This window comes from Panicum virgatum, chromosome 2K (assembly GCF_016808335.1).
Source record: "Panicum virgatum strain AP13 chromosome 2K, P.virgatum_v5, whole genome shotgun sequence".
NCBI lineage: Eukaryota > Viridiplantae > Streptophyta > Magnoliopsida > Poales > Poaceae > Panicum > Panicum virgatum.
The window spans coordinates 914,658-940,444 of NC_053137.1; the positions used below are offsets into that span (position 1 = coordinate 914,658).

General features: G+C 47.1%; 4 protein-coding genes across 8 annotated transcripts in view; 3 read left to right on the top strand and 1 right to left on the bottom strand.

The window, feature by feature from the left end:
• The first annotated feature begins 1,995 nt into the window (after positions 1 to 1,995).
• On the top strand, positions 1,996 to 3,672 carry LOC120660270 (putative disease resistance RPP13-like protein 1). Its single transcript, XM_039938702.1, has one exon. It carries the CDS (start codon positions 2,092 to 2,094, stop codon positions 3,550 to 3,552), a length of 1,461 nt encoding a protein of 486 aa, XP_039794636.1. The 5' UTR covers positions 1,996 to 2,091; the 3' UTR covers positions 3,553 to 3,672.
• A 987-nt stretch (positions 3,673 to 4,659) lies between these two features.
• On the top strand, positions 4,660 to 24,711 carry LOC120660291 (putative disease resistance RPP13-like protein 1). Of its 4 annotated transcripts, none has more exons than XM_039938744.1 (2): positions 4,660 to 5,084; positions 5,306 to 8,313. In XM_039938744.1, the coding sequence occupies exon 2, from the start codon at positions 6,615 to 6,617 to the stop codon at positions 8,067 to 8,069; it is 1,455 nt and encodes a 484-aa protein (XP_039794678.1). In that variant the 5' UTR covers positions 4,660 to 5,084; positions 5,306 to 6,614; the 3' UTR covers positions 8,070 to 8,313. The 4 variants fall into 4 exon arrangements, with proteins under 4 accessions (XP_039794678.1, XP_039794686.1, XP_039794691.1 ...); XM_039938752.1 differs by having other exon boundaries at positions 4,661 to 5,084; positions 6,482 to 8,313; XM_039938757.1 differs by having other exon boundaries at positions 4,662 to 5,084; positions 6,659 to 8,313.
• LOC120660279 lies at positions 8,795 to 14,203 on the bottom strand. 2 transcript variants are annotated; one of them, XM_039938722.1, is made up of 8 exons: positions 13,916 to 14,203; positions 13,031 to 13,792; positions 12,168 to 12,310; positions 11,693 to 12,090; positions 11,250 to 11,625; positions 9,617 to 9,731; positions 9,432 to 9,536; positions 8,795 to 9,357 (listed from the first exon to the last, which is right to left on the bottom strand). In XM_039938722.1, exons 1-8 carry the CDS (start codon positions 13,998 to 14,000, stop codon positions 9,140 to 9,142), a joined length of 2,202 nt encoding a protein of 733 aa, XP_039794656.1. In that variant the 5' UTR covers positions 14,001 to 14,203; the 3' UTR covers positions 8,795 to 9,139. The 2 variants fall into 2 exon arrangements, with proteins under 2 accessions (XP_039794656.1, XP_039794648.1); XM_039938714.1 differs by having other exon boundaries at positions 11,693 to 12,099; positions 13,916 to 14,200.
• LOC120660299 (disease resistance protein RGA2-like) overlaps positions 14,549 to 25,787 on the top strand; it is a 44,637-nt gene continuing 33,398 nt past the window's right edge. The window contains exon 1 of the mRNA XM_039938774.1: positions 14,549 to 14,978. The gene's annotated coding sequence lies outside the window, so the exon portion shown is untranslated. The remainder of the gene's footprint in view (positions 14,979 to 25,787) is intronic.

A 25,787-nucleotide genomic window follows, 5' to 3' on the forward strand; every position in this document is an offset into this window, starting at 1 on the left:
TGTACATGATATTTTTGAATGGGCTCAGTATTTCAGTTTTAAATGTGTTGTAATAATTGTTGCTTCCTGATATTTGTTAGTACTCCTTAATCTGTATTGAGCAAGTCCATTAGTAAATCAGTCATCTGTTGATAGAGGAGAAACCCTTGCATTCAAGGATCCTCAGCAGGCACCAATTTTTTTCTGTTTTATGACCGCAACCCCTATTGATAATAAGATGCTTCCATTATCTGCTTCAGCAGGCACGCCATTGGATGGAGCACGCAGACCCCGGCTGGTTGCACTTATATGGATGGCTAGCCGAGGCTACGCAACAGAAGACCTGAACTCCCGATCCGAATAGGTGACGAGAAACCCGAACCCCTTGGAAAAACTCGGACTTGAAATCTAATCCGACGCTGGAACTGGAAGTATCCCACTGCTCCGTCGTCCTCCGACTCTCAATCAGATTCCACTACCGGACCTCAAAATTACTAACTCCTTCCATCCATAGTCAGTTGGATTCCAACCCAAATCCAGCACAGAGCAACCAGGGGTACTGACCGGCCGGGCAGCGGCACTGCAATCCGAGGAGGGAGTTTGGTTGGCGATGTGCGCAACGGCCGGCAGTTGAATCGATGGGGCCGGCCGGCGTGCGCGGCGGCGTTGGAGCAGCCGAGCTAGAGTCCAGGGATGGCGAGGGGACCTCGGCACGCTCCGCACCCACGCCAGCGAGGTACGCCGAGAGCAGAGGGAGGCGGCGGTGGCGGCCGGCGGCGGCCTGATTTGGGGGCGCTACTCGAGAGTCAGAGTGACGAGCCGGCAGGGTATTGCCGGCAGGGTATTTTTTTTTGATGCCTCTCATCTGGATATAGCTGTAGCATCTGTTTATACACGCACGCACGTACCACCCTACACACGCACACCACACTTACACCACACGTGTACAAGCAGACCTACAACTACACACAGATATGAAGACCGCGTCATTCTGGAAATCACCGGAAACCTCCAAAGCTCCGTAGGCAACGGACGCGTTGCAGTCCCTTTGTGGCACCACGCGTGAGAGACAAACGCTTGGAAACCATCCAAGCGGAGACTAAACAACAGGGAACTACTGTTCCCGGTGGGAAAATCACGAGTTCGAGCGCGCTCGAACCGTGACCGACGGCCTCCACACCCGGAGGTCTCGCCACCCGAGCTACGGCTCGGTCCCGCCGGCAGGGTATTTTGGTACAATGGTACGCATAGGTAGTATGGGCCTAAAAAATGGGCCTTTCGACTGGATCAGAATTTGAGGTCATTTCTTTCCCTGACTAGGTGCTTCTTTTCTTTCTATGTGTGCGCAAGGAAGTCTACGGACAAAATCGTCTAGGATATCATAAAGGTGTGGTTGCTTCGCCGCCTGAAGGCGTTTGTAATTCAGTTTCTAGAGTCAACAATCAATAAAGTTTGGTGATTCCCCTAAAAAAAATGTGTGGGCTTTTTTTCTTTCTGTAATTCAGTTTCTACAGTCAACAATCAACACGGAAGAACAATGAATTAATGTAAGTGATGAATCCGATGTTGCAGGGCAGATTCAAAGAAAGGTTGCGAATATAGTATACCAAAGAAAGGATCTAGAATCAAGAGCTGTACCTTTCCCAGCTGTTACTGTTTTTTTTAAGAAAACAGGAGGGAATTTTGCAACCCCCTGCAATATTATATTAAAGAAAAGAGCCAAAGTTCGTAAAGAATTTTTTAGGAAACAAAAAAGGATAAAAAGAAGATCAAAGAGAGCATAAAAGTTACATCAAGAGATTCAGCCATTCTCGAAGACTATTTTTGTGTTACTGCTGTTTTGTTGACAGTGAGGGAGAGGAAAGGTCAATAAAGCAAAAGGACAAGGAGTCCCTATGGTCAAACATGAAACTAATTTATATCAAGAGATAGTAGTATTGGACTAACCTCTTGTATGACTTACTATTAGTTCTTTTAGAAAATGGAATTGTCTCATCTCCGCGATGACTTGAACTATTAATCTCTCTTCTTTATCCAAGTCTCGAGTATGAAGCATTTCATTCTCCCCTCCACCTGCCGGGTTATCTTCCTGAAAGAGAGAGTGGTACCCTAATGGAGATTTTTATTTCTGCTGTCCTGGGTGAGCTGGCCTCTAGATCCATAAATTTCGTCATCAGCAGAAGCTCAAGCTCCAAGCCAAAGGTACCAGATGTGGAGTCCAGCCTGCAAAGGGCTCTCCTTCGGGCACAGGTCATCATCGACGAGGCAACAGGTTGCCAAATCACAAACCAAGCTATGCTCCAGCAGCTGGAGATGTTGAAGGATGCCATGTACAAAGGATGTTACATACTTGACACCTCGAGATACCAGTCTCAGGACGAGGAGGATGCCAAAGATCATGTTGTGAGTCATTCTCTCTCTCTGTCCAAAGCAAATTCTCTGAAAGGGATCCGTTCTGCCAATAGAAAGACGAATATTTTGGAACAATTGCAAGACGCCCTTGACAATTTGAGCTCTATGATCGTCGATGTGAAAGAGCTGGTTGTGTTCTTGACCAGCTACCCTCGCCTCTACCGCCAGCCGTATAGCATGCACCTACTGCTGGGCAACTGCATGTTCGGCCGCCAGTTGGAAGCAGAGCTTGTCCGCAGCTTCCTATTAAGCACACAACCTAATGGTGCTGAAGAATTGGAGGTCCTACCAGTTGTTGGTCCAGCCAGAGTTGGCAAGAGCACCCTCGTCGCACATGTTTGCAATGATGAAGGAGTCCGTGGTCATTTTTCAGAAATCCTGTTCTTGTGCAACCGTGAGTTCAAAGATGAGAAGGTAGCCTCTATGTGGGAAGGATGCGTGAAGAAATATCATAATTCCAGGTCGAGCAAATATGGGAGAATTCTAGTTGTTATTGAGATTGCTGGGGACTTCAATGAAGATGATTGGAAGAGGTTGTATGCTGCTTCCAAACGGTGCATGACAAGTGCTAGTAAAATCATAATAACAAGCCAGTCTGACAAGATCACAAAGCTTGGAACAACGAGGGCAGTAACGCTGAAATATCTGTCCCATGAAGCATACTGGTACTTCTTCAAAACACTTACGTTTGGAAGCAATGACCCTATGATGCACCCGAGGATGGCAAACCTAGCCATGGAGATATCCAGAATGCTGAAAAGGTCGTTCTTTAACTCATTGAGCACTATCTGCTTGCTGAGGGACAACTTTGACATCCACTTTTGGTGCAAGGTTGTGACCTTTTTGAGAGGGCTCATGAAGTGGTATGAGTCCCAATTCGGTGAGCATCCATCTGATGCTCTGAACCAAAATAAACCTGCATGTCTTTTGAGAATGGCAAGCACTTCTCAACAGATCATGGTTTATCGTCAATATGAGTGCTCTTCACAAGAGGAGGTTCCAAAGATAGAATTGAAAAATGTGGTGTTTGGAAGCGTTAAGCCCTCTGGGAGATTTGAAGCCCTGGTATTGAGGTCTCCAATACCGCCCTACTACAACTATATCTTTACTTGTGAGGTTCGAGATTTGAAAACTACATCTGCTAAGAGGAAGCGTTCTTAATTCTGTCATTTCGCCACTTATATAGGTGTGTGTCTGTGCATGTTTCGGTTAGATGTCAGTACTCACAAGTTATAAACATAGTAAAAAAAAATGATGATACGATGTCACATGTTACAACCATGGCAAACTGTACTACTGCTTGCAATATGTAAGTTACAAGTGTTTGTTACCACTTACCAGAATAACAGATGACACTAGGACAACGATTTTCAATATGTTTCATCAAAAAATAGCTTGTCTATGGTTTTACCCCAGATAGACTGGGTCTTCTGACTTGTATCTTTTTTTTTCGTGTGTGTGTTGCTTTAAATTTTCAGATCATCTTATCTATCCATATACAAGCTGGGCAGATTTCCTGCCAGCAGTTTCCAAAAAAAAAAACACTCGTATCTTATTTAATGTGGTATACATTCAGTATGTATTTGTGTTTGTCCATATATAATTGCTAAAATGCCATGGTTTAATTAGATCTCAGATGCACTTAAAAATTGTATTTTAACCTGAATTTCCCTATCCATTGCGCTCACCCCAATCAATCCCCAAGCACCACGTACATGTGCTCGTTTGCTAAGGGACTACTTCGATGCCCCATTTTGGTGCAAGGTTCTGAGTTCTGACAAGCAATTCATCATATCTCATTTCAAACCACGAAATCTTCAGGAGGTGTACCCATGTTTCCAAAGACATGTGCATCTCTCTTGGTTCAAAAAGGTCAAACGGATGGTCACTGAATTGTTGGGATAGGTAAGCAAGATTTCGAGTATGATTATCCAGTTGTATGATGAGGTGTTGATGCAGACCCTCGACTGCAGAGACCACAACGAAGTCAAGTCCTCCAAAAGTCCATGGAAATTATGCTAGCTGCCGTCCTCGCGGGTTGTTGTTTTGGTCGGTCGGTCGGCTTCTTCTTCGTCGCCGGCGAGGTGGGCCATGGAATAGGGCGGCGTGTGCTGTTCATCCAAAAGGTCCAAGCTTTGCAACGCCCAATGTTCCATGGAGGTTTTCTCTGCCTCTTCCGGCAGTCGGGCAGGAATCCGGCGATGAGGTTTTATCAAATAAGGGGGTTAAGTGAAAATTCTTAGGGGTATTATTAATAGCAATCCAAGAAATTGGAGGTTATCTGCATATATTTGGAGCGCGATTAAAAGTCGCAATCCAATTCCGGTGTTTTTCGCAAATGTTCTGGGCGGCGCCGGCGACCTCCGCTAGCCCACCGTGAAGCATCCCTCACCCTCCAGCGTCAAATCCACACGCACAGGCTCCGCAAAGCAAGGAATGATTCAGAGATGGAGAAACAGAGAGGGATGGGGAGGACAAGAAGGCTTCGTCGGCGGTGGCGAGGGGTAGCAGCCAGGCCAACTGCGCACGCCGGGAGCTCGGATCCTCGACTCCGAGGCGAGGAGGTCAATCCGAAGACTTGGGAGGCCCTGCCGGCTTGGTGGCCTCGCCGGCAGGCATCGATTTGATGGCTCGCCACTGCAGGCTGTTGGTTCCCACTGTCAATCTTCAGTTTCTTCACATTCAGGCTTCAGGTAGTCATCCATCCATAGTACGAAAATTTCAAGCGTAGCTCTGAATTTCCTCGTGCAGTCACTTCACCAAATTCCACTGAAATATGATACGGCAGTTGAAAAGAATCTAAAATTAAAATTCAGATGTCAAAATGTTCTGATGGCTGCATGATGTTTTTTTACTGACAAAACCTGAAACTATCCGTGTACTAGTCCATTAAAGTTAGTTGTTCTCCTGTCAGCTGCATAGTTCAGGACAATATCTGTGTCCCACTGCCGGCTGTAGATTTCCCTTCTCCAGGTATTAATCCATATACTCTGAAAATTCCAATTATCTTCAACTCCAATCTGAAGCATTCCTCTGCCTTTCCTTGTGTAATTTACTCCACCCCTTAATTATTTATAGCCAATCTATTTCATAGAAAGGACCTAAATACAGTTCAGTGCTTCAGGTACCATAAACACTCTGGTGACTGCTTGAATTTTTTGGTCATTGTTTGCCAGAATACATGGCAAATTGGAAGCAATATTGCGGTAGAATTATTTGTTTTACTGTCAGAGATACATATTTCGGAACAGATACCTGCTCCACATCAGTTAGCCTTAGTTGCCAATCACATATGTTCAAAGATCCATATTTTCATCCTATAACAAGTAAAACAAAAAGGTTATGCAAAAGACCCATTCATTGCATACTATCACCTTGTCTTAATACAGAGAACACGAAAAAACCTGAGTAAAGAACAAAGTAAACAAACCCATTAAGAAAATGATATATATGTAGGCTACATGATAGCAATCTACAATGCAAAAGTTTTAGGGAAACAATTTAAACTGTGGTTTGATTGATCCTTATACAGTCTAACTTGAAGAAGAATGAATTAATGCACTAGAAACACAGAAGAAGAATGAATTAATGGAAGAAGAATCCGATCCTTCATTTGATCAAGAATAGAAACACGGAAGAAGAATGAATTAATGGAAGTGGAGAATCCGATGTTGCAGGGCAGATTTGAAGAGAGGTTGCGTATAGTATAACAAAGAAAGGATCTAGAATCAAGAGCTGTACCTTTCCCAGCTATTACTGTTTTTTTTAAGAAAACAGGAGGGAATTTTGCAATCCCCTGCAATATTATATTAAAAAAAAGAGCCAAAGTTCGTACAGAATTTTTTAGGAAACAAGGATAAAAAGAAATCAAAGAGAGCATAAAAATTACATCAAGAGATTCAGCCATTCTCGAAGACTATTTTTGTGTTACTGCTATTTTGTTGACAGTGAGGGAGAGGAAAGGTCAATAAGGCGAAGGGACAAGGAGTCCCTATGGTCAAACACGAAACTAATTTATTGTGCATGGACCATTCTCGTAGATTGCAGTATTGGACCAACATCTTGTATGACTTACTATTATTTCTTTTAGAAAATGGAATTGTCTCCATCTCCGCGACGACTTGAACTATTAATCTCTCTCTTTATCCAAGTCTCAAGTATGAGGCATTTCATTCTCCCCTCCACCTGCTGGGTTATCTTCCTGAAGAGAGAGTGGTACCCTAATGGAGATTTTTATTTCTGCTGTCCTGGGTGAGCTGGCCTCTAGATCCATAAATTTCGTCATCAGCAGAAGCTCCAAGCCAAAGGTACCAGATGTGGAGTCTAGCCTGCAAAGGGCTCTCCTTCGGGCACAAGTCATCATCGACGAGGCAACAGGTTGCCAAATCACAAACCAAGCTATGCTCCAGCAGCTGGAGATGTTGAAGGATGCCATGTACAAAGGATGTTACATACTTGACACCTTGAGATACCAGTCTCAGGACGAGGAGGATGCCAAAGATCATGTTGTGAGTCATTTTCTCTCTCTGTCCAAAGTAAATTCTCTGAAAGGGATCTGTTCTGCCAATAGAAAGACGAATATTTTGGAACAATTGCAAGACACCCTTGACAATTTGAGCTCTATGATCGTCGATGTGAAAGAGCTGGTTGTGTTCTTGACCAGCTACCCTCGCCTCTACCGCCAGCCGTATAGCATGCACCTACTGCTGGGCAACTGCATGTTCGGCCGCCAGTTGGAAGCAGAGCTTGTCCGCAGCTTCCTATTAAGCACACAACCTAATGGTGCTGAAGAATTGGAGGTCCTACCAGTTGTTGGTCCAGGCAGAGTTGGCAAGAGCACCCTCGTCGCACATGTTTGCAATGATGAAAGAGTCCGTGGTCATTTTTCAGAAATCCTATTCTTGAGCAACCGTGAGTTCAAAGATGAGAAGGTAGCCTCTATGTGGGAAGGATGCGGGAAGAAATATCATAATTCCAGGTCGAGCAAATATGGGAGAATTCTAGTTGTTATTCAGATTGCTGGGGACTTCAATGAAGATGATTGGAAGAGGTTGTATGCTGCTTCCAAACGGTGCATGACAAGTGCTAGTAAAATCATAATAACAAGCCAGTCTGACAAGATCATAAAGCTTGGAACAACGAAGGCAGTAACGCTGAAATGTCTGTCCCATGAAGCATATTGGTACTTCTTCAAAACACTTACGTTTGGAAGCAATGATCCTATGATGCACCCGAGGATGGCAAACCTAGCCATGGAGATATCCAGAATACTGAAAAGGTCGTTCTTTAACTCATTGAACATTATCTGCTTGCTGAGGGATAACTTTGACATCCACTTTTGGTGCAAGGTTGTGACCTTTTTGAGAGGGTTCATGAAGTGGTATGAGTCCCAATTCGGTGAGCATCCATCTGATGCTATGAACCAAAATAAACCTGCACGTCTTCGGAGAATGGCAAGCACTTCTGAACAGATCATGGTTTATCATCAGTATGAGTGCTCTTCTCAAGAGGAGCTTCCGAAGATATCATTCCCAAGTGTGATGTATGGGAGCGTGAAGCCCTCTGGGAGATTTGAAACCCTAGTATGGAGGTCTCAGATACCGCCCTACCATAACTTTATCTATACTTGTGAGATTCGAGATCTGAAAACTACATCTGCTAAGAGGAAACGTTCTTAATTCTGTCGAAATGTCATTTCGACGCTTATATAGGTGTATATCTGTATATGTTTTGATTGGGTGTCTCGACTCACAAGTTATAAACATAGGAATAAAAATGATACGATGTCACATGTGGCAAGCGGTATTGCTACCTTGGCATATGTAAGTTACAAGTGATCGTTATGGTTACCGAATAATGGACGACAGTAATTAAAGCCAAAGATTTTTTTTGTCAATATAACCCACATTGACTGGGTTTTCAGACTTATATCTTGTTTAATGTATTATACATTCAGTATAGATTTGTTTTTGGTCCATAATTGCTGATATACTGTGGTTTAAGTAAATCTCTAGTGGACACTTGGCTTAAGAGTAAAAATGCACTTAAAAACTGCATTCCAACCTGAATTTTGGTGCATGGTTCTGACAACCAACAGAAGATCAAAGGGATGGTCACCAAATTTGGGGACAAGTTCAGACAATGTTGATCGAGTGAGATTATTCAGTTTTATGATGATGCCTTGATGCACAACCCCGACTCTCCCCTTGAGTTTGTTCCTGCAGAATCACAACGAAATCAAATAGGTATGGAATCGGGAAGATGGATATGCGAATCCATTTCCATACAAATCCGATACACTTCCAGAGTCTGGAACTGGGCAAGTCGATGTGTTTGGCCCCGGTGGTCAGCCTGGGCATCGGTTCTAACCGAACTGGTTCGGCTCCCTTGTTCACAAGTTTGGTTCTCAGGAATAAGGAATCTTTTCAAAATTTCAGAAATGGGACATTTGTACAAAGACTGTTACCCATTATCACCAGGAATTACAGAACTAGACATTCATACTAAGAGATGTTACTACCAGAAATTACAGATCTAGCACGAATCACCAATACACTTGACAATAGGAGTCCTGACGCTATTAACACATATGAGTCCAACTTTTCAAGAGTCCAACCTTGTCTACCTCCAGACGTTCAATCCTTTAGTCCAGGGCTAGATGCACATTTCTTCTGCCAATCATTTCTGAAGTTCTACGCGTCAATACTCAATAGTCTACATTCAGTTCCAATCACATTCCTTCTGTCAATCATTTCCACTTGTCATCAAAACTTCTATCGTATAAAGCACTCCTCACGGTGTTGAGAATTTCATTGACATGTGACACACGTGATTGCAGCTCTTCCTTGTCTTTTACGAGCACTGCAGCCTCTTCTTTGAGGCGGTTCACCTCTATGCATTTTTCCACCAAGGACCCTTGGATTGTCTCATTCTGCTCACTCAGCTCCTCGATCGTCTTCTTCTGGCCTGCGTGAAAGGACACATATTAATACTAGCCTAATGGAAAATTGAAACTAAAAGACCAGAGCAAATTTTACTACCTCTAATCTCATCTTTCAGCTTTTTATTTTCTTCTATTCTTTTTAATGCCTCCTGCCCAGATTTCCTCATCATGTCTGTTAATAGCCTTTTGTTTTCTTCGAGGCCTAACAGGAAAATAAGAAAAAGGAGATAATGAGTTGTAGTAATCCATCGTGTAGTGTGCATTGTAAAATTGTGGCCTTACCTTTCACTTGTTGTTCCAGCATTATGTGCTCATCCTCCAGACGCTTGTTCTCCATAAAAAGCTTCTCTGCTTGTTTGAAAAGCTCAGACAAGGCCTGCTCGCTCAAAGATGCATACTACATAGAAGGTAGCATATGAGGAATGGATATGTTCAACCATAATATCAAGTCTTGCAAAATAATCTTACAAATTTCTTGGCACATCAGCTATATACAAAATTAAACTCACCACTAAATAAAATTTAAGAAGACAGTGATTTGTTAAAGCATAGTAAAATGCTACAAAATTGAACTTGCCACTATGTTTGTAGGTCTCAGTTGGCAAGAACTCTACAGCAATGTTCAATCCTAATATATCTGCGGGTCAGTGCAAACTATTGCTCTATAATCAAGCTCCTACCAAAATAACTGCTGCGGTCTGAAAGTTGAACAATAGAAATCAGCAGTGAAAACTGAGCAGCGCTTGGGTTGTAACATTAAGTACAGTGCCAGTTGAAGATATCTGAATCTAAGGAAAACCTTTAGTGCAATGCAATTGCAGCAAAGGGAGGATTCCTTTCTCATGAAATGGAATCCAAGACAACTATTAGCTTGCTCAGCTTATTGAGCCTTCTTTGGACCTAAGAACTGCAAAATGAAACTTCTTGTTTGCCAACTGCCAAAATGTTATGGAAGAGTTGGACATCTTGAAAATGTGAACTATTTTTATGACCAGCTCTGCAGAAATGAATTTGGACAATGAACAGTCTGGAGCACATAGGTATTAATACAGAGGATGGTAAATGAGTTTTGTTTGTATGTTTATGTGTGACAGGTTTGGTTGCATATGTGAGGAAGCAGTGTCAGAGCTCTCGTAAATGAATTATGTTTATGTGTAACAGGTTTGGTTGTGTTTATGTATGTGTGTGACTGCACAAAAGCTTATCAAGCCGCAACCGTAGAGCGATGAACTCAGGGTCGATGAAACCCATGTAACAAGTCCGGGTTCGAAGCTGAGGTATTCTTCTATAAGATGAAATCAGGAAGACGTCTCGCCATCTGGTCGGATTTTTTTGGTGAGTGTTTCTCTGTCACAGCAGTGGCAAGCTAGGTAGATTACTCTTTGACAAATTTATTCCCTAGAATGAAGTGATTTCTTAAGTAAACAAAATAAAGAATGAGTGGCATGGCCAACTTCGGTTTGGCTTAAGCTCCTCCCTGTGTGACAGATTTTATTTCAAAAATATTCAAGACGGCAAACACGATTCCTTTGTGGCAACTGTATAAGGCTTTTACAAAGCATAGGAAGATAGAAACAATAGTGTTTTCAGGAATGCAATTTGCAAACTATTTAGGGTTTTCATCAAGGAGGAAAGCAATCTGTGAAGACTAGATGGAACAGTTGTGGCTGACAAATTATTTTAGTAGTTTTTCCCTTTCAGCTATTTATTGATTGGTTGTTGTGGGTCATCCTTTTTATCTAGTAAATTGTAATAATCTATCAAGATTGCATTGCACCTGTTTTATGATGGATGTTAAAGAAAAACTCTATACGGGTGGCATTTCTAGCCTTTTTTTTAAAGAAACTACAACAAACTTTTTTGCATGCTCTTGTGGAAAGGGGGCATAAAGAAGGTCTAGTGAGTCTGCACTTACTTCCCTCTTAATTTTCTGCATCCTCTCAAATATCGCATCATTGTTTATTTCCCCTGAATTAGGCACCGGAGTGAGAGCTGATTCCTCAATGGCTTCCTGGTATTGAACTCTCTCAGCAATAGACTGTGCAGGATCGAACTCTTTGGGAGGAGAATTCCTAACATGCTGGTCAAGGAGTACATTCGACACAGACTCCTCAGCCACCTTATTCTGGTCGACCACATTAGCGAGTATGATCAGTGCACTCTTCTCTCCCTTTTCCACCGAAGATGAAGGTGCGGGTCGAGCCGATCTTGGTGATTGTGGATGCAGGGCCACTCCTGCCTCTTTTTCCAAGGAAGTCCCTTTTATACGACCAGTGTCCAAAGATGACATCCTGCGTGAATGATTCAGTCAAAACTCTGAAGACATGGTTTTCTACATGAATATGTTTCAAGATCTACCTGGTCCTTCCATTAACGGAAATAAATGTGCGCTTTGCTTTTCTCTGATAACCAGAACGGGAAGCAAAAACCTTTCTTTTACCACCAATAATTGAGGAAATAGACTTCATCAACACTACTCTTTTCCCCCTTCCAATCTCAGCAGGTTTCTCTATTGACTTCTGCTCGATGCCCCGGTTTGAAGAAGATGCAGTTGTCATAGTTGTTCTAGCTTCTAGAATCTCCTCATCTTCAGGAGGTGGAGATCCTACAATTACCCTATGAACAGCAGATTGCCTTGTGTATCTTCGTGGGGAGTCTGGGGGAAGAGGTTTAAACAATGGAGATTCCCTAATCGTTCCTGGAGCTGTCAACTCCTCAACTGCTTTCTTCTTAACTTTGAGAGTCGACAAGACACGCTGCAAGTCCTGTAAATTGGTCCAGCTGTAAGGAAAGCATTAACAAATTCCCTTCACATGATTACTGTAGTACTTACGAGATGTTGATTGCCTCGCTCATCGGCTGATGCTCCAACCAGGCTGATTGGAACATTAGGTTTCCTTGGGGGCTCCTTCTGCCCTGTCTTCTTAAGATCTAGAAGGTAGCTTAGCTTGCTCTCAATGTCTTCCTCAGAAAGATCTGCGTAAGAAAAACAAAAGACATGAGAAACTCGACCAAATATAAAATCTTTATTCGTGCTAAGTGGAGGGTCCCCTCACTAGTCCTTGATGCAGAAACTAGGAATTCCTACAGTAGCCTACAAAGGAAAAACTCTAAATTCCCGTAGTAAAAGCACATGCATAAAAACATTCATAACTAGATTTGAAAACAGTGTGGTCAGTCAGATCTGAACACATTTAGGCCTTGTTAGCTATTCAGATGCTAACTGTAAACAAATATTAACAAAAGCAAATGTATGTAACATCAAGCAACTAGATCTATTACACATTGGATTAAAATGTAGAGTCCATATCATCTGCAGTTTTGTGTTGCCCTAGATCTCTGCTATTAATACTCAACCTATTAACTCAGCAAAAATAGCAACTCAACCAATATATAACAACAAAAACATCGAACAACTATTGTCATGCAACCTTCTTTGGATCCAGCTAGAAACATAAAGGCTAAAATATGAACAGAGCCTCCATGGAAAAGTGCATGTATTTATTGCATTTCTTAAATAAATACAGAGCTTAAATAAATATGAACAGATGATGAGCGTGCACTTCTTTAATGGTTCACATTACCTTTAAAATTATATCCACAGTTCAATCAAAGTCATCAAACATAAAAAGAAGGAAGCTGTGTCTATAAGCTGATGAAACATAATGGCAAATCTAGTAAAAGTAGCATATGCACCTTCATCCGAATCCCTGGTGGGATCTGTTGGACCAGTGTAGTTGCATGCCAAATGAGCCCTTCGGCGCAAAGGGCTAATCCGGTGCTTAAGGAAGTCATTGATGATGTCTACACCAGTCAAGCCTTGGTTGCTCAGCTCCCCAATTCGGCGAACCTGGTCCTGCTGTTCAGGGGACAAATGCAACACATCGCTCCAATTGTTGGTCTCCTTGAGTGCATCACCCCTGAAGGTCAATCTGCAGCTCTGCGGTATCTTTGCATAGAACCACAGACAAGTCCACACAAACTGTGAGGCCTTCAAGTAGTACACCGGATAGTTCTTCTTCAGCTTGTCCCTCAATCGAAAGTAGACAGCCCCGAGTGTAGTTGTTTCTCCTTTGTTATTGTGATAGAGCCTGTAGAAGTGTGCGAATACCTCCACCGTCGGTGGCTCACCCAAGTAGGCCTCACACAGGTGGGCGAAGATGCTCAGCGCGGTAATCGAGTTGGGGGTCAGGTGAAACCACTCGATGCCGTAGTGTCCGAGCACGCTGAGCAGGAAATCGCTCGCATCCATCCTGAGGCCGCACATTATGTGCGTTAGGGACAAGATGACAAACTTGTCCTCCATGAGGGACGGCAAGGGAGCCTCATCTTTGGCGGGCGCTCGCCATTCGACCAGCTCGTCTGGACGGAAGACGTCGGCCGCCGTCCACTTCTCTATGGATTCTTCGGTCGTAGCCGCATTGCCCCATTCATGGTCCACCTTGCTCAGAGAAGATTCTGCAGAGGGAGAAGACGACAGGTGAGGAGAGGAGACCGCCAGACCGGTGCTGAGGAATGGGGGAAGCAACGGCGCGGTGCAGGAAAAAGAAAATCTTACGAAATGGTAGTCACGAATCTCACCTGTGGAGGTCGCCGCCGGCAGATCTTCCTGGACGCCGGCCGCCTCCGAGGCCACTCCACTCGCCTCATCACTTTCCTTCTCCATCCTTGCTCAGAATCAGAGGAGAAGGCCCCGGTGCAGCTCTGCTCTGGTCTTCTTCGCCGTGGCCGCGCGCGGACTGAGAGCAGACAAGGCTAGCTGCTGCTTTGAGTCGGAGTTCTCCAGGAAGGGGGAAGGCGGAGGTGGGCAGGCGGCGTGAGTGCTGGAGGACCCAGGCGGCCGTGGTGTACTATTCTTTTCGGAAGGAATAGTTTGAGGGCAAAATTGTAATATGGGCCGTGTTTGATAGCCCTTGAAAAAGTTTTCATAAAAACTTTTTGGATGCTTTGATCACTGATTAGAAATATTAAATAAAATCTAATTACGAAATTACTTATAATTATGGTACTGTAACAGTTATTGTAACTAATGAGATCTTTGACCGCACGATTAGAGAATGATTAAGCACAATTACTATAGCAGCACTGTAGCCAATTATAATAAAATTTGACTCATTAAATTCGTATTGAAAAGTTACACTCATTTGTAAACAAATTTTACAAATAAAATTCGTTTATTACTTCATACGTATATGTCTTTTTTGTGGAAAAAATTTCATGGTGTCACGGCCATGGGCAGTATATTCCGGGCCAGCAATAGGGGAGAGAGTGTGTTCCCCGGGAGGCCGGCCGTGTGCTCGCCGGCGGCGGCGAAGCATCCCGCGCCCACCAGCCCCGAATCCGCACGTACGCACAGGATTGGCAAAGCAAGGCAGGATCCAGAGATGTAGCGACAGAGAGGGGAAAGAAACTAAAGGCGAGCAGAGCAGGCATCGCCGGCGGGCGTAGCAGCCAGGCAGGCCAACTGCGCACGGCGGCAGCTCGGATCCTCCACTCCGAGGCGAGGAGCTCAATCCGAAACCGTCGGAGGCTCTGGCGGCTTGGTGGCCTCGCCGGCGAGCATCGATTTGATGGCTCGCCACTGCAGCCTGCAGGCTGTTCGGTTCCAGATGTCAATCTTCAGTTCTTCACATTCAGGCTTCAGGTACTCATCCTCCTCGTGCAGTTACTTTACTTCACCAAATTCCACTGAAATAGGATACGGCAATTGAAAAGAACCTAAAATTGCAATTCAGATGTCAAAATGTTCTGATAGCTACTTGATTTTTTTTACTGAGAAAAAAAAATGAAAGTATCTGTGTGTACTGGTGCATTAAAGTTACATGTTCTCCTGTCAGCTGCATAGTTCAGGATAAATATCTGTGTCCCACTGCTGGCTGTAGATTTCCATTCACCAGGTATTAGTGAAAATTCCAATTATCTTCAACTACAGTCCGAAGCATTCCTCTGCCATTCCTTGGGTAATTTACTCTGCCCCTTAATTATTTTCGGCCAATCTATTTCATAGCAAGGACCTAAATACAGTTCAGAGCTTCAGGTACTATAAACACTCTGGTGATTGCTTGATTTTCTTTTGGTTACTGTTTGCCAGAATAAAGGGAAAATTGGAGGCAATATGGCAGTAGAATTATTTGTTTTGTTGTCAGAGATACATAGTTCAGAACAAACACCTGCTTCACATCAGTTAGCCTTAGTTGCGAAGCACATATGTTCAAAGATACATATTTTCGTCCTATAACAAGTAAAACAAAAATGCTCTGCAAAAAACCCCACTTAATGCATATGAATGCACGATCAACTTATCTTGATACACAGAACACGAAAAGACCTGAGTGAAGCACAAAGGAAACAAAGCCGAACAGAAAATGGTATTTATGTACGCTGCATGATGTCAATCTACAATGCCACATTTTAGAGAAACAAGATAAAGTGCAATAAGATTGATTCCCATACAGACTAGAAATCTCTCTTCTGACCCTGCTTTTTTCTGGTCACCTTACAATCACACTCAAGATTCTGGCAGCTATGTATGTACTTGTGATATGGAGGCAGATGAATGTCATCACTGTACAGTCATGGTTGTGAACTACACGGTAGTGAGAGGAATAAGCTAGAAATGTATGATCATCATTCATTGTTCATCCTACAATCACTTAGGTTTTTTTCTGAATCCAGGTTCATTTTGCTGCCTGTTGTCTTTGAAGCATGCAAGAATCCTGTCCCAGTTCTGCACATTAAAACTAGATTTTAGACCCACTGTTGTTTTGTTTAAATATATAAAAGGTCTAGGAAATGCCTTATATACGTCTTGGTCAAAGTGCTCATAAAATATTTCTATTTCTATGGATGCAAACCTCGGTTGCTCTTCAGGATCTGCGCTTCCAAACGCCATGATCTTTTTTGTCCTTCTCTTCTTGGGCACTCGGCATATGAATGTGTCGAGCATACTGTAGCATTTGTACATGAATTTTCTCAAGATATTGAGTTGCTGAAGCATTGCTTAGTTTGTGATGCACCTGCCCTCTGCCTCCTGGACGGTGAGAGGAATGCGCTGCAGCCTCCATTGCAGTCTTTGCACGCTGTCCTCCTTAGATATTGCTTGGTTCAAGTACTTATCAATTCAAGGGATCGTGTGGCAAGTTCACCTATGATTGCAGAGATGGCTGCATCCACTGGGCCAAGCTTCTCCTGCAAGATGGTGTAGTGGATCCATGAGAGCGTATGGGATTTATAGTGTATACTGGTGTAATGTAACATTTGCTGATATGATTTTTTTTGTGGTTAAGGAGGAGTTTGGGAAAAGAGTCAAAGAGGGAATCATGTGTGGCGAAAAACTTTCCGCGGGGGAGAGTAAAAATTGTTGGTGTATATGTGAGCCCATGTATAGAGGCCCATCTAGAGGCCCATGTATAACTACTATATTACCCACCCTTCTAGGGTTTGGAGGAATAGACACAATTATTCTCTCCTACATGGTATCATTAGCCTAGGTCTCTCTCCTCTCCTCCCTCCCATCCCAGCCGCCGCCGCTGCCGGCGCCATGGCCGGCCGCCGGCGCCCCCTCCCCTCTCCTCCTTCCCTCCCCTTCCCACTTCCTCCCCTGCTCACGCCCCTGCCTGGACCAAGCCGCCGCCGGATCCCTCCGCCGCGGCCTTGGTCGTGCAGCCGCCGCCGGATCCCGCCGCCGCGGCCTTGGTCGTGCAGCCACCGCCGGATCCCGCCCTGGTCGTGCTGCCGCCGGATCCCGCCCTAGTCATGCCGCCCCTGCAGGATCCCGCCGTCGCCGCCGCCGCCGCGGGTGTGGGCGTAGGGGGGGCGTGGGCGCGCGTGGGGGGGGGGGGGCTCAACCGCCACCCTGCAGCTGCAGCCCGGGCCGCAGGCCGCCGCCCAGGGCGCAGGGGGCGCTGCTGCCGGGGCCGCCGTCCAGGCCGCCCAAGCCGCCGCCGCCCACCGCGCCGCTGTCGTTGCAGGCAAGCAGCCCGCCGCTGACGCCGCGCCCGCGCCCGCGTGGTCTGGGCTCGGGATGTCTCCTGCGGATGAGCCGTACGCCGCCGCCGCCCTCCGTGGGCAGCAGGCCGACACCGCTCTCGCCACAGCCCTCCTCGACACCAAGTCGGAGGCTTCGGCGGCCCAGGAGCGGGTCCGCGTGGCTGCCCTCGCTTGGGAGCGCGAACGCGCCACGGCCGATGCTCTCGCCCTCTGGGTCGCCGAGGCGGAGCACTACTTCCGTGTCTCCTCCGGCCAACAGCCCGTCGTCCCCGAGCACGGCGCATCCTCTTTCCACCAGGTCCCGCCCTCTGGATCTGGACCTCGGCACGACCCGACCGACCCCATGGTCACTCAGCTCCACCTCCAGGCCGCCGGCGTTCAGAACATCAGGGCCCTAGTCACCGTCCTCCTCCTACGGACGCTGGCGGGACCAGGTTCTGCTCGCCCTCCGCCGCTACGCCCTCGACGACCACGTCCTCCTCGACACGCCGATTGAGGCGCGGGACGTGGTGTGGCTGCGCCTCGACAGCGTCGCCATGTCCTGGATCTTCGGGACCATCTCCCTAGATCTTCAGGACATCGTCAGGACCCACGGTGGCACCGCGCGACAGGCCTGGCTGGCGCTCGAGGGGCAGTTCCTCGGCAACGCTGAGTTCTGCGCTCTCCAGCTCGACGCCACCTTCCGCACGTTCGAGCAGGGGGACCTTTGTTGGTGAGTTCTGCCGGCGGATGAAGGGCATGGCCGATGCTCTTCACGATCTCGGGTGTCTGGTGTCCGATCGGGTCTTGGTGCTCAATGTCCTGCGGGGTCTGAGCAGCACCTATGACCATCTGAAGACATGGATTATCCGCCAGAGGCTCTTTCCCTCCTTCCTGCAGGTCCGGGACGACCTCGTTATCGAGGAGAACACCAGGGGTCTCGCGCCCGGATCGTCCTCGTCCACCCCCACCGCGCTCATTGCTGCTCCACCGGCTTCCTTCGCCGCTCCTGCCACCTCCCTCCTTGGTGCTGCTCCCGCTGGGCTGACCGGAGGTTGGGGGGGACGAGGTGGTGGTGGCACTGGTGGCCCTGCTTCTAGGGGTTCTGGTGCCGGTGGCGGTGCTGGTGGGGGCCGTTGGGGCGCGCCGGCTCCCGCTCCTGCCCCTGCCCCTGGAGGTAAGCTCTGGCCATCCTTCAGCAACCCATGGTCAGGGCGCATCTCGATGTGGCCGTTCCAGGGTCCAGGGGGGCTCGTCCTCAGCTCCAGCCGGCGGCCATGTTCACCGGTGTTGCTCCCCTGTTCGCGCCGTCCCGCACCCCGCCCGCTCAGACCAGTCAGTAGCCGACCTAGACTGGGGGGTGGGACCAGGCCGCTCTGGCGCAGTACTTCAGCACCATAGGTCTGTAGCCGGTCAGCACCAAGTGGATCGTCGACTCGGGTGCCTCCTTCCACACCACCCCAGATGCCGGTATCCTCTCTTCTGTCCGACCCCCACACCCCTCTTGTCCTTCTTCCATCATGGTTGGTGATGGGTCTTGCTTTCTTGTCACCGTCGTGGGTTCTGCTCCTGGCTCTTTTCGTCTTCCTAATGTTCTTGTTGCTCCTCAGATGGTTCACAACCTTCTTTCCATTCGCTAGTTTACTACTGACAATTCATGTTCAATCGAATTTGACTCTTCTGATCTTACTGTGAAGGATTCGGCTTCCCGGCGTCCGCTCCTCCGATGTGACAGCTTGGGGCCTCTTTACACCCTTCGTCTTCCTGCTTCCGCTGCTCCGCCTTCTACTTCTTCTTCGTCAGCTGCTTTTGCCGTGACGCCGTCTTCTACCACCTGGCACCCCCGCTTGGTCACCCCGGCCACGACGTTTTGGCTCAACTCAGTCGTAGTGCCGATGTTCCATGTACTAAGGCTCCTGCTGAGCAACTCTGTCATGCGTGCCAGTTAGGTCGTCATGTTGGACTTTCTTTTTCTTCTTCTTCTTCGCATGCTGCGTATGCCTTTGATCTTGTTCACTGTGACTTGTGGACATCTCATGTACTCAGCATGTCTGGCTATAAATACTATCTGGTGATGGTTGATGATTTTTCTCATTACTCTTGGACTTTTTCTTTGCGCGCCGAGTCTGAGATCTTCCCCACTCTACTCCACTTCTTTGTCTGGGTGTCCACTCAGTTCGGCCTCACCATTAAGGCCGTCCAGCGCGACAACGGGTGTGAGTTTGATAACTCCACCTCCCGTTCCTTCTTCCTCTCTTGGGGTGTTCCGCTGCGTATGTCTTGTCCGTATACCTCTCCCCAGAACGGCAAGGCTGAGCAGATGATTCGCACGACGAACGACGTCATGCGCACCCTTCTGATCCGGGCCTCTCTGCCTCCCCGCTTCTGGGCTGAGAGCCTCCACACCACCACCTACTTGTTTAACCGTTTTCCGTCCACTACTTCTGGTCTCACTCCACACCACGCTCTCTTCGGTACTCCTCCTCGCTACGACCACCTTCGGGTATTCGGGTGCATGTTACCCTAACATTTTCGTCACCGCTTCTCACAAGCTGGCGCCCTGCTCGACTCGTTGTATGTTCTTTGGTTACTCCCCGGACCACAAGGGGTACCGATGCTTTGACCTCACTTCTCGCCGCGTCCTGATCTCCCGACCCATCGTCTTTGACGAGTCGGATTTCCCCTACTTCACCTCCTCCACACCTTCTCCTGACCCCGAGTTGGATTCTCTGTTTTCGACTGACCCGTTGGTTCAGCCACCTTTACCTGTCTGTCCTTTCCTTGCAGGTTTTTCCGGTACACCGGCACCGCTTCAGGTGATCCCTGCTGCACCGAGCGTGGCCCCGGTGCCCGCGGTCGCGCCACGCGCGGCCCCCGGACCTCCGGTCGTGCCGTGCGCGGACCCGGTGTCTCCTGCTGCGCCACGCGTGGCCCCGGTGCCTCCTCCTGCACCTGCACGGTACTCAGCCGGTGCAGGTGTACCGGCGTCGTTCAGCGCCGGCACCGGCGCCGCCTCCGGCTCCGGAGGCTCCTGCGGCGCCCACACCGGAGTCGTTGCCGCCGCCTTCTACACCGGAGCCGCCACCACCGCCGCCTCCGCCGCCTCGCTCTCGAGTCGAGCCAGCGGTGTACCACCCGCCAGTCATCCATCGGGATCCTCGGCATATCCATCCCATGGTGACTCGGCGGATGGCGTCTCAGGCCGCGACTCTCTCCGCCACCGAGGGAGAGCCGCGGGTCTCTCCGATACCCTCCTCTGTCCGCGACGCCTTAGCGGATTCTCACTGGCGTCGCGTGATGGAAGAGGAGTACGTGACTCTTCTTGCCAACCAGACGTGAGATCTCGTGCCGCGTTCGTCTGGTTGCAATGTGGTCACTGGCAAGTGGATCTGGACGCATAAACGTTGGGATGATGGCACAATGGAGCGCTACAAGGCTCACTGGGTTCTCCGGGGGTTCACCCAGCGGCCTGGTGTGGACTATGATGAGACATTCAGTCCAGTGGTGAAACCTGCTATTGTGCGCACGGTCCTCTCGCTTGCGCTCTCTCGCTCTTGGCCTGTGCATCAGCTGGATGTGAAGAATGCGTTTCTTTATGGCACTCTGTCAGAGACAGTCTACTGCTCTCAGCCAGCGGGATTTGTGGACTCCAGTCGTCCAGACATGGTCTGCCGGCTCAACAAGTCTATGGTCTGAAGTAGGCTCATCGGGCTTGGTATTCTCGGTTCGCCACGTTCTTGCTGACATTGGGGTTCACCGAGGCCAAGTCTGACACGTCTCTTTTCATCTACCGCCGAGGGGATGCGACTGCCTATCTGCTGCTCTATGTCGATGACATTGTGCTCACAGCCTCTAGTCAGCAGTTGCTTTAGCATGTCATCTCCTCTCTGCAGCAGGAGTTTGCTATGAAGGATCTTGGTCAGCTCCACCACTTGGGCGTCACTGTTGAGCCTCGCCCGTCTGGCCTTCTCCTTCACCAACAGCAGTACACACTCGATATTCTGGAGCGGGCCGGGATGACTGATTGCAAGCCCTGCTCCACTCCTGTCGACACTCAGGCGAAGCTATCTGCTGATCTGGGTGATCCTGTGGCTGATCCTACTGCCTACCGGAGTCTGGCCGGTGCCTTGCAGTACCTCACTTTCACCAGGCCGGACCTCACCTACGCTGTTCAGCAGGTCTGTCTCCATATGCATGATCCCCTGGAGTCACACCTTGCTGCGCTGAAGCGTCTCCTCTGCTACGTCCGTGGCACTGTGGACCTCGGCCTGATTCTTCACCCCTCGTCCTCTGCTGAGCTGGTTGTCTACACCGACGCTGACTGGGCTGGCTGTCCGGACACTCGCCGGTCCACTTCTGGCTATGCCGTCTTCCTGGGCGGCAACCTGGTTTCCCGGTCATCCAAGCGGCAGCCGGTTGTCTCCCGCTCCAGTGCCGAGGCGGAGTACCGTGCTGTCGCTAACGGCGTGGCGGAGGCGTCCTGGTTACGACAGCTCTTGGCGGAGCTCCACAGCCCGCTCGCCAAGAGCACGCTCGTCTACTGCGACAACATCAGCGCCGTGTATCTCTCCACCAACCCCGTTCAGCATCAGCGGACGAAACATGTGGAGATCGACTTGCACTTCGTGCGCGACAGGGTCGCCATCGGCGATGTTCGAGTACTTCATGTCCCGACCACCTCCCAGTTTGCCGACATCTTCACCAAGGGATTACCCTTCTCGACCTTCTCGGAGTTTCGCTCCAGCCTCAACGTAGCAGGTGGCTAGCTGTGGCTGCGGGGGGTATTTGCCCTGCGTGTTCTTTCTCGTTGTCTAGTTTCGAACACCGCTGCATCGATTGTTCAGACTGCGGGGGGTGTTGGCTTTCTTGTTGTCCAGTCTTGAACACCGCTGCGCCGGTAGTTCAGACTGCGCGGGGGGGGGGGAGGGGTGTTGGTGTATATGTGAGCCCATATATAGAGGCCCATGTATAGCTACTATATTACCCACCCTTCTAGGGTTTGGAGAAATAGACACAATTATTCTCTCCTACAAAAATCTAAACAGCTGGAGGCTTTTTTGTCACTTTCATGGCCGAGTAAAGTCCAAAATTTATCGAAATGCCTTCTCTTCATCCTCAGTGGAACCATAGAAGGGCAGGTTACTGTTTCAGACATGTAAAATAGATGGTCAGTAACACTACTTCGAATAGGAGTTTTAGTTTCAACTAGTCAAAGAGGGCAAACCATTCATCTAGATAAAACCCATGCTACAGGGCAGCTTTGCTGTAGAGTCCCATGGTGATGGCACTGTGTTACTATGCAAAGGTATGAGAGTCAATATCTGTACCTTTCTCAGCTGGTAGTTCTATTCATTGACAATGATGGAGAGGAAATGTAAATCCAGCGAAACAAAGGAGTCCTAAGGATCAAAGATGAAACATTTCGTGCATGGACTGTTATATTGGATTGACTTTTTGCAGACTTGTACTAGTAATACCTTTTTCTTTCTCTCTGACTTGTTCTTAATACATCCTTGATCTCCTTAAAGTCTTATGCCTGAAACATCTTATGCTATTTCTCCAAAGCTGCTCTTATATTTTTTCTCTAACACCAGTTGAGTTGTTTTCCTGAGGAGAGAGAGTTCCCTAATGGATACTTTTCTTTCTGCAGTCCTGGGTGAACTAGCCTCTAGATCCATAAATTTCTTCATCAACAAAAGCTCCAAGCCAAAGGTGCTGGATGTGGAGGACAGCATGCAAAGGTATCTCCTTCGAGCACAGGTCATCATCGATGAGGCCACAGGACACCACATCACGAACTCAGCTATGCTCCAGCAGCTGGACATGCTGAAAGATGCCATGTATCAAGGCGGTTACATACTAGACGCCTTCAGATACCTATGTCACAATGAGAAGAATACCAAAGATCAAGTTGTGAGTCATTCTTTCTCTCTGTCCAGAGTAAATTCTCTGAAAGGAATCTATTCTTCCAAAAGAAAGCAAAGGTTGTCCTCAACTTCCAATAGGAAGACACAAGCTTTGGAACAACTGGAAGATGCCCTTCAGAATTTGAGCTGTATGATCCTTGATGTGAAGGAACTAGTTGTATTCATGGTGAGCTACCCTCGCCTCTATTGTCAGCCATATAGCATGCATCTACTGCTGGGCAACTGCATGTTCGGACACCGGATGGAAGCAGAGCTTGTCCTCAACTTCCTATTGCACACACAGTCTAATGGTGCTGAGGAATTAGAGGTCTTGCCAGTTGTCGGTCCTGGCAAAGTTGGCAAGAGCACCCTTGTAGCACATGTTTGTAATGATGAAAGAGTCCGTGACCATTTCTTAGAAATCGTGTTCATGAGCGACCACGATTTCAAAGATGAAAAGCTAACCCATCTTTGGGAAAAATGTGTGAAGAAATATCAAAAGTCCATGTTGAACAAAGATGGGAAACTGCTAGTTGTTGTTGAGATGGCTGGAGACATCAACGAAGATGAGTGGAAGAGGAAGTATGACGCTTCAAAACAGTGCATGACAAAGGGTAGTAAAATCATAATCACAAGCCGGTCTGACAAGATCACAAAGCTTGGAACGACGAGGGCAGTAACACTGAAATATATGTCCCATGAAGCATGCTGGTACTTCTTCAAAACACTTACGTTTGGAAGCACAGACCCCATGATGCACCCGAGGATGGCAAACCTAGCCATGGAGATATCCAAAATGCAGAAAAGGTCGGTCTTTAGCTCAATGAGCATTATCTGCTTGCTGAGGGACAACTTTGACATCCACTTTTGGTGCAAGGTTGTGACCTTTTTGAGAGGGTTCAGGAAGTGGTATGCCTCCAAATTCGGTGAGCCTCCATCTGATGCTCTGAACCAAAATAGACCTGCATGTCTTTGGAGAATGCTTAGCACTTCTAAACAGATCATGGTTTATCATCAGTATGAGTGCTCATCAGAAAAGGAGGTTCCGAAGGTAGAGTTGCGAACTGTGATGTATGGAAACCTTAAGCCCTCTGGGAGATTTGATGCCCTATCATGGAGATCTCCTATACCGCCCTACTACATCTATACCTGTGAGGTTCGAGATCTGAAAACTAAATCTGCTAAGAGGAAACATTCTTAATTCTGTCATTTTGACGCTTATTTAGGTGTATGTCCGTGCATGTTTTGGTTGGATGTCAGTACTCACAACTTATAGACATAGTAACAGATGACTCTTGGACAATGATTTTTCATGGTACAAAATGAATCGCTTGTCAATGGTTTTACTTTTACCCCAGATAGACTGGTCTTCGGACTTGTATCTTTTTTTTTCTTTTTGTGTGTGTTGGTGTAATTTGTTCAGATCATCTTCTATATCCATACAAGCTGGGCAGATTTCCTGCTGGCAGTTTCCAAAAAAAAAAGGACTTGTATGTTATTTAATATGGTATACATTCAGTATGTATTTATGTTTGTCCATAATTGCTAAAATGTCATGGTTTGCTAAGGGACTACTTCGATGCTCATTTTGGTGCAAGGTTCTGACAAGAAATTCATCATATCTCAATCTCATTTCAAATCACGAAATCTTCAGGAGGTGTACCCATGTTTCCAAAGACACACTTGGTTCAAAAAGATCAAACGGATGGTCACTAAATTCTTGGGACAGGTAAGGAAGATTTCGATTGTGATTATTCAGTTTGATGATGCGTTGATGCAGAGCCTCGACTCTTAGAGAGTTGAGCTTGTCAGCAAGAACATGTATGCCTCCCTGCAGAGATCACAATGAAGCCATGGAAATTATAGCTTGTGAGTAAAGTGTACTACTTTGCAGAGTTTAAAGTCTATTCAAATAGTCGTGCCCGTGGTCTTGGATGAATTATAGCTTGGTCACTTTGACTAGTTTTGGGAATTGGGTAAGCTCCTTTGGTGTTAGTAAAGCGTGAGTTGATTTTGGAAACTTTGGCAAGTGTGCCATTAGCTGCTGTTGATGGAGCGTCTAGTAGCAATTAAAATTTGGATCATTTGTATCAGATCTCCCCACTCTTTCATAATTACTGTCGTTTTGACAACAACTTATTTTACAAAATTAAATTATTAAACAAACCCTGTATGTGTATAAAAGATGGATCAATTATCAATTAATTACCGTCATTAGATTCGTCGCGAAAAGTTACACTCATCCGTGAAAAGGTTTTGCAAATAAACTTCGTTTAGTACTTCATACATGCAAGATTCTCTTTTTTGCGATAGGTGCGATAGTGGAACCAAACAGGGCCTTAATCATTGTGCGAATAGGGGGTGCTTCATCCTTTCTGCGCAAGCTGTTGGCTGGTCGGGTCGCCAGCTAGCTTGTTCTTCGCTGCTAAGTGAGGTCAGCTTGTTCTTCGCTGCTAAGTGAGGTCTGAGGTGGGGCCCAACCTAAGGATGGCGGGTGTTGTTCGGGTGTGGCGCTGGCCTAGGAATGTAAATGGTATGTATATTTTTCGACTGACTAACTGACCTAAAGGGCTCGGGTA

Coding starts and splice junctions, on each gene's coding strand:
- LOC120660279 (XM_039938714.1), bottom strand. CDS start 14,000: ATGGAGAAGGAAAGTGATGAGGCGAGTGGAGTGGCCTCGGAGGCGGCC. Junction 13,793..13,915: donor GCCGGCGGCGACCTCCACAG/GTGAGATTCGTG, acceptor CTCCCTCTGCAG/AATCTTCTCTGAGCAAGGTG. Junction 9,732..11,249: donor TGCAGAAAATTAAGAGGGAA/GTAAGTGCAGAC, acceptor CCTTCTATGTAG/TATGCATCTTTGAGCGAGCA.
- LOC120660291 (XM_039938733.1), top strand. CDS start 5,018: ATGGCTCGCCACTGCAGGCTGTTGGTTCCCACTGTCAATCTTCAGTTT. Junction 5,085..22,952: donor TCTTCACATTCAGGCTTCAG/GTAGTCATCCAT, acceptor TTCTTTCTGCAG/TCCTGGGTGAACTAGCCTCT.
- LOC120660270 (XM_039938702.1), top strand. CDS start 2,092: ATGGAGATTTTTATTTCTGCTGTCCTGGGTGAGCTGGCCTCTAGATCC.